This window comes from Oratosquilla oratoria, chromosome 15 (genome assembly GCF_046742065.1).
Source record: "Oratosquilla oratoria isolate Oo_2021 chromosome 15, ASM4674206v1, whole genome shotgun sequence".
NCBI classification, from domain to species: domain Eukaryota; kingdom Metazoa; phylum Arthropoda; class Malacostraca; order Stomatopoda; family Squillidae; genus Oratosquilla; species Oratosquilla oratoria.
In genome coordinates, this window is record NC_134791.1 from 8,261,152 (window position 1) to 8,271,151 (window position 10,000).

Consider the following 10,000-nt stretch of genomic DNA (forward strand, 5'->3'; position numbering starts at 1 on the left):
AAGTCCAGATTTGATCTTTTGCCCCAAAAAGAGTCAACACCGTTGCCACGTTGCCAGACACTCCAAGACTGACACCCAGAAACGCACCAGTATCCACATCATTACTTTGCATCACCACTTCTAATTACACCACTATTACCATCATAAGCATCACCACCACTACCACAGTTGCACAATTCACCACAGTTGTATTTCACTAATCGCCACATTTCGTAACACAAAAAGGGCCATCAGTCATTAAATTTAAGACTCGCTTTATGGCAACATCTTCGAACTGTTGCCACTAAGTGATGTCTTAATCCACCAAAACAGTCTAATGCCACTTCAAAGATGCCTTCATCCACCGCCATATCCACTGGTTAATCCACCATTACCACCAATTACCAACACATTTAATAAATTGGCCCTCACTGTCACTCCCACAAGAAACTCCCACCATCAGACTCCAGCACGGTGCGTGTCGTCAGGGAGTCGGTGAGGAACTCCCAGGGACTCCACCAAAACTTCCTCAGAACTCCCACCTGACCTCCCACCAGAACTCTACTAAAATCCAGGCGACTTGTCGAAGTCCGAGTTCGAGGAAACGTGCGGGAGGCAAAGTAGCGCCGTAGAAGCCGCTGACCCCCCTTCCCCCCTCCCCCGTGTGACGTCATCATTATGACCTGTCTGGCCATACTTAACTCGTACAACTAACAAGCCCCCCTCCTCCTCCTCCCTTCCTCCTCCTCCCTTCCTCCTCCTACAAGAGCCTTTCGTGACTGGTCGAGACCCCACTCGGAGGCATGATAACCACCCCCCACCCCCGTGCACCCTCACCCTTTCTAGTCTAAGAGCTTTCTAGTATAGCAGAGGTTCTAGATTTGATAACAAAGGTTCCAGGCTTGGTACCCTAGATTCTAGAAAATTGTTCCTTCTAATTAGGATTAGAAAAATCTAGTTTAGACTTAGAAGCCTTGCAGGATAGAGCCTCTGGATCTTAGAATAGGATAGAAGCACTAGATCACCAGCTTAGTAGAAAGGCTTATATGAAAGGAACACTAGTCCAGTTACGATGTATCTGAAAGGGGTGATGACGCCCCCCTCCCCCCCCCCCTGGGGTGCCCCAGGTAAGCACCAGGAAGGGCTTTAAAGGCCTATTCCCTTCCACTCCCCCCCCTTAATGGAATTCCATCGTTCCCCACAAAGAATGGAGTGATTTTTTTCTATTTTATTTTTTTGGGTGGCAGATATGGAAAAGCTTGGTTTCCAGTAGGTGTAGAAGCTTGAAAGCTTCCATGTAGCTGTAGGCACATTGGTGCTTTTCTTCCTTTTTCGGAGAAAAAAAACAACACGAGCTGCTTCTTTAAGAAATTTTGACCGGGCTGCTTGTTCTTTAAGAAATTTTGACCGGGCTGCTTGCTCTTTAAGAAATTTTGCACCACGTGCTCTGTGTTTTGGCCTAGTAGTGGAGTCCCGCTCTCTAGTCGCTCCCTCGCCTGACTTGGCCTTTGCCCCCCTGTGGACATAATCCCCCCCCTGCTTCCCCCACCACAGAGGCCCCCAGAGGATCCGTACATCCGGCCGCAGTCCGGAGGGCCTGTCAAACGATACGACACGGCATACCGGTGGGTCTCCGACGATAAGGAACCCGACATGGAGTTCCCTTGCGTTTCAGACCGCGTGAGTACTTCCCCTAGACATCCCTCCCTCACTCCCTCACGCCTTCCCTCCCTCACTCCCTTACGCCTTCCCTCCCTCACTCCCTTACGCCTTCCCTCCCTCACTCCCTTACGCCTTCCCTCCCTCACTCCCTTACGCCTTCCCTCCCTCACTCCCTCACGCCTTCCCTCCCTCACTCCCTTACGCCTTCCCTCCCTCACTCCCTTACGCCTTCCCTCCCTCACTCCCTTACGCCTTCCCTCCCTCACTCCCTTACGCCTTCCCTCCCTCACTCCCTCACGCCTTCCCTCCCTCACTCCCTCACGCCTTCCCTCCCTCACTCCCTCACGCCTTCCCTCCCTCACTCCCTCACGCCTTCCCTCCCTCACTCCCTCACGCCTTCCCTCCCTCACTCCCTCACGCCTTCCCTCCCTCACTCCCTCACGCCTCCCCTCACTCCCTCACACCTCCCCTCACTCCCGCCCTCACTCCCTCACGCCTTCCCTCCCTCACTCCCTCACGCCTTCCCTCCCTCACTCCCTCACGCCTCCCCTCACTCCCTCACTCCTCCCCTCACTCCCCCCCTCACTCCCTCACGCCTCCCCTCACTCCCTCACGCCTCCCCTCACTCCCTCACGCCTTCCCCTCACGCCTCCCCTCACTCCTCACGCCTCCCCTCACTCCCTCACGCCTTCCCTCACTCCCTCACCCCTACCCTCACTCCCTCCCTCACTCCCTCACGCCTCCCCTCACTCCCTCACTCCTCCCCTCACTCCCTCACGCCTCCCCTCACTCCCTCACGCCTCCCCTCACTCCCTCACGCCTCCCCTCACTCCCTCACACCTCCCCTCACTCCCTCACACCTCCCCTCACTCCCTCACACCTCCCCTCACTCCCTCACACCTCCCCTCACTCCCTCACGCCTCCCCTCACTCCCTCACACCTCCCCTCACTCCCTCACCCCTCCCCTCACTCCCTCACACCTCCCCTCACTCCCTCACACCTCCCCTCACTCCCTCACACCTCCCCTCACTCCCTCACACCTCCCCTCACGCCTTCCCGCCTTCCCTCACGCCTTCCCGCCTTCCCTCACGCCTTCCCGCCATCCCTCACGCCTCCCCTCACTCCCTCACCCCTCCCCTCACTCCCTCACTCCTCCCCTCACTCCCTCACACCTCCCCTCACTCCCTCACGCCTTCCCGCCTTCCCTCACGCCTTCCCGCCTTCCCTCACGCCTTCCCGCCTTCCCTCACGCCTTCCCGCCTTCCCGCCTTCCCTCACGCCTTCCCGCCTTCCCTCACGCCTTCCCGCCTTCCCTCACGCCTTCCCGCCTTCCCTCACGCCTTCCCGCCTTCCCTCACGCCTTCCCTCACGCCGTTCCGCCTTGCCTACTTCCCTCACGCCTTCCCGCCTTCCCTCACGCCTTCCCGCCTTCCCTCACGCCTTCCCGCCTTCCCTCACGCCTTCCCGCCTTCCCTCACGCCTTCCCGCCTTCCCTCACACCTTCCTTCACTCCCTCACGCCTTCCCTCACACCTTCCCTCACACCTTCCCTCACACCTTCCCTCACACCTTCCCTCACACCTTCCCTCACACCTTCCCTCACACCTTCCCTCACTCCTTCCCTCACACCTTCCCTCACTCCTTCCCTCACTCCTTCCCTCACACCTTCCCTCACTCCTTCCCTCACACCTTCCCTCACTCCTTCCCTCACACCTTCCCTCACTCCTTCCCTCACTCCTTCCCTCACACCTTCCCTCACACCTTCCCTCACACCTTCCCTCACTCCTTCCCTCACACCTTCCCTCACTCCTTCCCTCACACCTTCCCTCACTCCTTCCCTCACACCTTCCCTCACTCCTTCCCTCACACCTTCCCTCACTCCCTCACGCCTTCCCTCACTCCCTCACGCCTTCCCTCACTCCCTCACGCCTTCCCTCACTCCCTCACGCCTTCCCTCACTCCCTCACGCCTTCCCTCACTCCCTCACGCCTTCCCTCACTCCCTCACGCCTTCCCTCACTCCCTCACGCCTTCCCTCACTCCCTCACGCCTTCCCTCACTCCCTCACGCCTTCCCTCACTCCCTCACGCCTTCCCTCACTCCCTCACGCCTTCCCTCACTCCCTCACGCCTTCCCTCACTCCCTCACGCCTTCCCTCACTCCCTCACGCCTTCCCTCACTCCCTCACGCCTTCCCTCACTCCCTCACGCCTTCCCTCACTCCCTCACGCCTTCCCTCACGCCTTCCCTCACGCCTTCCCTCACTCCCTCACGCCTTCCCTCACACCTTCCCTCACACCTTCCCTCACACCTTCCCTCACACCTTCCCTCACACCTTCCCTCACACCATCCCTCACACCATCCCTCACACCTTCCCTCACTCCCTCCCTCACTCCCTCCCTCCCTCACTCCCTCACGCCCTCCCTCACTCCCTCACGCCTTCCCTCACTCCCTCACGCCTTCCCTCACTCCCTCCCGCCTTCCCTCACACCTTCCCTCACTCCTTCCCTCACACCTTCCCTCACACCTTCCCTCACTCCCTCACGCCTTCCCTCACACCTTCCCTCACTCCCTCACGCCTTCCCTCACTCCCTCACGCCTTCCCTCACTCCCTCACGCCTTCCCTCACTCCCTCACGCCTTCCCTCACTCCCTCACGCCTTCCCTCACACCTTCCCTCACACCTTCCCTCACACCTTCCCTCACACCTTCCCTCACACCTTCCCTCACACCTTCCCTCACGCCTTCCCTCACACCTTCCCTCACGCCTTCCCTCACTCCCTCACGCCTTCCCTCACACCTTCCCTCACGCCTTCCCTCACGCCTTCCCTCACACCTTTTCCCACGCCTTTTCCCACACCTTTTCCCACGCCTTTTCCCACGCCTTTTCCCACGCCTTTTCCCACGCCTTTCCTCACGCCTTTCCTCACGCCTTTCCTCACACCTTTCCTCACACCTTTCCTCACACCTTCCCTCACACCCTTCCTCTCACCCTTCCTCTCCTTATAATCCCCCCCCCCCACGGTCACTGTCTCCCCTCGTATTTCCCCTTTTACCCTCTTCGCCTACAAATGGGCCCTCACACCCCTCCCCCCTCCTCCCCTCCTCCCCTTCTCCTTCTCCTTCACCCTCCTCCCCTTCTCCTTCACCCTCCTCCCCTTCTCCTTCACCCTCCTCCCCTTCTCCTTCACCCTCCTCCCCTTCTCCTTCACCCTCCTCCCCTTCTCCTTCACCCTCCTCCCCTTCTCCTTCACCCTCCTCCCCTTCACCCTCCTCCCCTTCTCCTTCACCCTCCTCCCCTTCTCCTTCACCCTCCTCCCCTTCTCCTTCACCCTCCTCCCCTTCTCCTTCACCCTCCTCCCCTTCTCCTTCACCCTCCTCCCCTTCTCCTTCACCCTCCTCCCCTTCTCCTCCTCCTCCTCCCCTTCTCCTTCACCCTCCTCCCCTTCTCCTTCACCCTCCTCCCCTTCTCCTTCACCCTCCTCCCCTTCTCCTTCACCCTCCTCCCCTTCTCCTTCACCCTCCTCCCCTTCTCCTTCACCCTCCTCCCCTTCTCCTTCACCCTCCTCCCCTTCTCCTTCACCCTCCTCCCCTTCTCCTTCACCCTCCTCCCCTTCTCCTTCACCCTCCCCTCCTTCACCCTCCCCTCCTTCACCCTCCTCCCCTCCTCCCCTCCTTCCCCTCCTCCCCCCCCCGCCCCTCCTCCCCTCCTCCCCTTCTCCTTCACCCTCCTCCCCTTCTCCTTCACCCTCCTCCCCTTCTCCTTCACCCTCCTCCCCTTCTCCTTCACCCTCCTCCCCTTCTCCTTCACCCTCCTCCCCTTCTCCTTCACCCTCCTCCCCCTCCTTCACCCTCCTCCCCTTCTCCTTCACTCCTCCCCTCCCCTCTCCTTCACTCTCCCTCCTCCTCCTCCTCCTCCTAACCCTCCCCTCCTCCTCCTTCACCTTCCCCCCCCCCTCCTCCTCCTCCTCCTTCACCCTCCCCTCCTCCTCCTTCTCCTTCACCCTCCCCTCCTCCTCCTTCACCCTCCCCTCCTCCTCCTTCTCCTTCACCCTCCCCTCCTCCTCCTTCTTCTTCACCCTCCCCTCCTCCTTCTCCTTCTTCACCCTCCCCTCCTCCTTCTCCTTCACCTTCACCCTCCCCTCCTCTTCCCCTCCTTCTCCTTCACCCTTCTCCTCCTTCTCCTTCACCCTCCTCCTTCTCCTTCACCCTCCTCACCCTCCCCCTCCTCCTCCTTCTCCTCCTTCACCCTCCCCTCCTTCACCCTCCCCTCCTTCACCCTCCCTTCCTTCACCCTCCCCTCCTCCTTCACCCTCCCCTCCTCCTTCACCCTCCCCTCCTCCTCCTCCTCCTCCTCCTTCACCCTCCCCTCCTCCTCCTCCTCCTTCACCCTCCTCCCCTTCCTCTTCCCTCCTCCCCTTCACCCTCCCCTCCTCCTCCTCCTCCTTCACCCTCCCCTCCTCCTCCTCCTTCACTTTCACCCTCCCCTCCTCCTCCTCCTCCTTCACCCTCCCCTCCTCCTCCTTCACCCTCCCCTCCTCCTCCTCCTCCTTCACCCTCCCCTCCTCCTCCTCCTCCACCCTCCCCTCCTCCTCCTCCTCCTCCTTCACCCTCCCCTCCTCCTCCATCACCTCCTTCACCCCCCCCTCCTCCTCCTCCTCCTTCACCCTCCCCTCCTCCACCCTCACCTCCTCCTCCTCCTCCTCCACCCTCCCCCTCCTCCTCCTCCTCCTTCACCCTCCCCTCCTCCTCCTCCTCCTTCACCCTCCCCTCCTCCTCCTCCTCCTTCACCCTCCCCTCCTCCTCCTCCTCCTCCTCCTTCACCCTCCCCTCCTCCTCCTCCTCCTTCACCCTCCCCTCCTCCTCCTCCTCCTTCACCCTCCCCTCCTCCTCCTCCTCCTTCACCCTCCCCTCCTCCTCCTCCTCCTTCACCCTCCCCTCCTCCTCCTCCTCCTTCACCCTCCCCTCCTCCTCCTCCTCCTCCTTCACCCTCCCCTCCTCCTCCTCCTCCACCCTCCCCTCCTCCTCCTCCTCCTTCACCCTCCCCTCCTCCTTCACCCTCCCCTCCTCCTCCTCCTCCTTCACCCTCCCCTCCTCCTCCTTCTCCTTCACCCTCCCCCTCCCCTCCCCTCCTCCTCCTCCTCTCCTTCACCCTCCCCCTCCCCTCCTCCTCCTTCTCCTTCCCCCTCCCCCTCCCCTCCTCCTCCTTCTCCTTCACCCTCCCCCTCCCCTCCTCCTCCTTCTCCTTCACCCTCCCCCTCCCCTCCTCCTCCTTCTCCTTCACCCTCCCCTCCTCCTCCTCCTCCTTCACCCTCCCCTCCTCCTCCTTCACCCTCCCCCTCCCCTCCTCCTCCTTCTTCTTCCTCCCCTTCCCCTCCTCCCCTCCTCCTCCTCCTTCTCCTTCATCTCCCTCCCCTCCTCCTCCTTCTCCTTCACCCTCCCCTCCTCCTCCTTCTCCTTCACCCTCCCCTCCTCCTCCTTCTCCTTCTCCTACACCCTCCCCTCCTCCTTCACCCTCTCTCTAGCGACCATCCCTCACTCCCCCTCCTTACCTCCCTCACCTTCCCACCCTCCCTTTCCTTATCTTTACTCCTCTCCCTCGCTCTCCCCCCACCCTCCCTTTCCTTATCTTTACTCCTCTCCCTCGCTCTCCCCCCACCCTCCCTTTCCTTATCTTTACTCCTCTCCCTCGCTCTCCCCCCACCCTCCCTTTCTCCCTCCCTGCCTCCCTCCAGCGATCTGCACCAGCAGTCCTCTGCAGAGCCTCGCTGTCCACATACCAACCCGAGGGACGGGGAACCTTTCATTACCAACTGTATTTTTTTTTTTTTTTTTTTTTTTTTTTTAAATAGAAATTTAGCCTCGGCTTCTCGCGCTCTTAGTTGCCCGTAATGTGTGAAGAGAGAGGCGCTGTTTGTGTGTGTGGATTTTGTCCCGTGTGTCGTCTGCGAGGGATTCGGCGGGCCATCAGGAGGAGGAGGAGGAGGAGGAGGAAGAAGAAGAAGACCTAGTCGCTGCACTGGAGGAGGCGTTAGCGAATCTTCAGCAGAACCAACACCATTAGAACCGTTCTCACCAGAACCACCACCACCAGAACCACCACCACCAGAACCACCACCACCAGAACCACCACCACCAGAACCACCACCAGAACCACCACCACCAGAACCACCACCACCAGAACCACCACCACCAGAACCACCACCACCAGAACCACCACCACCAGAACCACCACCAACAGAACCACCACCACCAACAGAACCACCAGCATTAGAACCAGCCTCACCAGAACCACTCTCACTAAAACAACCAACAGAACTGCCACCACTAAAACAACCAACAGAACTGCCACCACTAAAACAACCAACAGAACTGCCACCACTAAAACAACCAACAGAACTGCCACCACTAAAACAGTAACCGGAACCACAACAACCACTAGGACCACCAGAACCGTCATTAGAACCACCATTAGAACCACGCCCACCAGAACCACCAGACCCACCAGATGGGTCCCTTTGGGCTGACACAGGTCCTCACCCCCAGAAAGTTCTCCCACAGTACCCCGCCCCTCCAGTAAGCGACATCTGGTCACCCCAGGACGGGTCCTCCTCGCCAAGAATTGGTCACGTGATCAGGCTCTGGTTCTTACGACCCTTCGTCCCTCGTGTCGTGTTGTTCTTGTCATTGACCTCGTTTTGGAGTGTGTGACGATCACGCAGGTCTTCGCGGTGACCTCGTGACCTGACGTCGTCAAGACCTTTTGACCTGTTACGGATCTCCAAAGAGACGGAGATGATTTTTTTTTTTAACTTATTTCGCTAATTGTAGCGTTGCTTGGACTGAGCATGGAGTGAGAGAGAGCTTCGGCTGGTAATTTTGTGACAACACTTAGAGGATTGCTGTCTTAGTTGCACATCGTGGCCATTGCTGCAACTGCTGACTTAGTTGCACCATCATCGTGAGCGTTGCCGCAACTGCTGGTCACACGGGGAAGAGCAGTTGCTCTACCGCGTTTCCAGAGGCCATTGTCATCATTGTCATTATCATCACAATCATCATCATCATCATCAGTGTTAATTTTATCCCCCCAGTTTGGTGTTGATGTGTGTTTTTAATTCGGCTACCCTCCTAATAAGGGGGAAACATGCCAAAGGTGTGTGTGTGTATATACATATATATATATATAATATAATATATATATATATATATGATACATTTCATAAGTTCATTTAGCAACCCACCATCACTAGTTCAGTCAATTTCATTTCTGAAGTCCTTCAGCGCAGTGGCACAATCCTGAAGTTTGACTTCAGCCTTTCAGTTGTTGATGACCAGAATGAGGTGAGTAAAGTCTGCCACTCGCTGCTGAAGGCGTCAACAGTGGGTCAGAAACACTTGGAACTTCTTCGAACTTGATGCATTTTTTCTTCTTCTTTTTATCTTTATGGTACTTTGTATCATGTACCCCTCTCCCATATTCTTCCGCCTTCTTCACCCCTCTTCCTCCTCCTCTTCCTCCTCCTCTTCCTCCTCCTCTTCCTCAAGTTCACACTCCCTCACCTCTCTTCGTCTTTTTGCTTCACCTGTTGCTTTAGCCAACTGACAACCGTAACGACAACTTCCGCCTCCTGCATCTCCCCAAAACCTTCCTCCCCCACATTCACCCCCCGCCGCCGCTCCCTCCCCCTTGGAACCTAACCCCCCCCTCCCCCCCTTGGCTATCGCGTAGACCATAAACACTAACGACCTAGTAGCTTGGAACTTGTAACTTTGGGTAGACGAAAGGAGCAAGAACGCCCGATGTCCCCTCTTGAGCGAGTCACGCCGCCAGGAACCCCACATGGAACAAGTGTCACTAACCAGTGACGGAAACTTTATAAGGTTGTGCCTCAAGACAGGGTTTTTTTTTCGGATGCTTGGATGCCAGTCTCATCGTCTGTACAGAACTACTTTTGTTTTACGTTTTGTTTTATTGGTGTTTTTTTTCGTCTTTTTTTGATTTATGTTGTGTTGGATGCATTTAGAATTTTGAGCCTGTCTTCGGTTGGTGCATGTGTGGTTGAAACCCCGACTAACTATTTTCATTTTTTTGTTTTTCTTGAGACACTCGTCTCCGAAAAATTCACTAGTCCCTCGCGTATCCGAACCACCAAATCCAAAAAGGGTATGGATAAATGTTCAAAAAGTGGATAAAACCAAGAGATATATTCTACACAACAGTAGAGTATATCTCGTGTCTCTCTTTATACACTTGCGTAAACTTAAAAATCATATGAGATTAAGTAACTATGTGAGATTAAATAACTGTTTATGTAAGTAGAATTGTCGAGGTTCTGATACGCGAGGTAAGTGTGTGAAGT

The 10,000-nt window shown here is 57.2% G+C and overlaps 1 protein-coding gene across 12 annotated transcripts in view; it reads left to right on the forward strand.

Annotated features, from left to right (window-relative positions):
* Nucleotides 1-10,000, forward strand: part of Pax (paxillin) — a 246,404-nt gene that overhangs the window by 205,670 nt on the left and 30,734 nt on the right. For 7 of the 12 annotated variants that reach the window (XM_076198537.1, XM_076198531.1, XM_076198526.1 and 4 more), the window contains exon 7: nucleotides 1,534-1,659. The exons of the other annotated variants lie outside the window; for them this stretch is intronic. In XM_076198537.1, coding sequence (XP_076054652.1) covers nucleotides 1,534-1,659 — 126 coding nt within the window. The remainder of the gene's footprint in view (nucleotides 1-1,533; nucleotides 1,660-10,000) is intronic. 12 annotated transcript variants of the gene reach the window in all.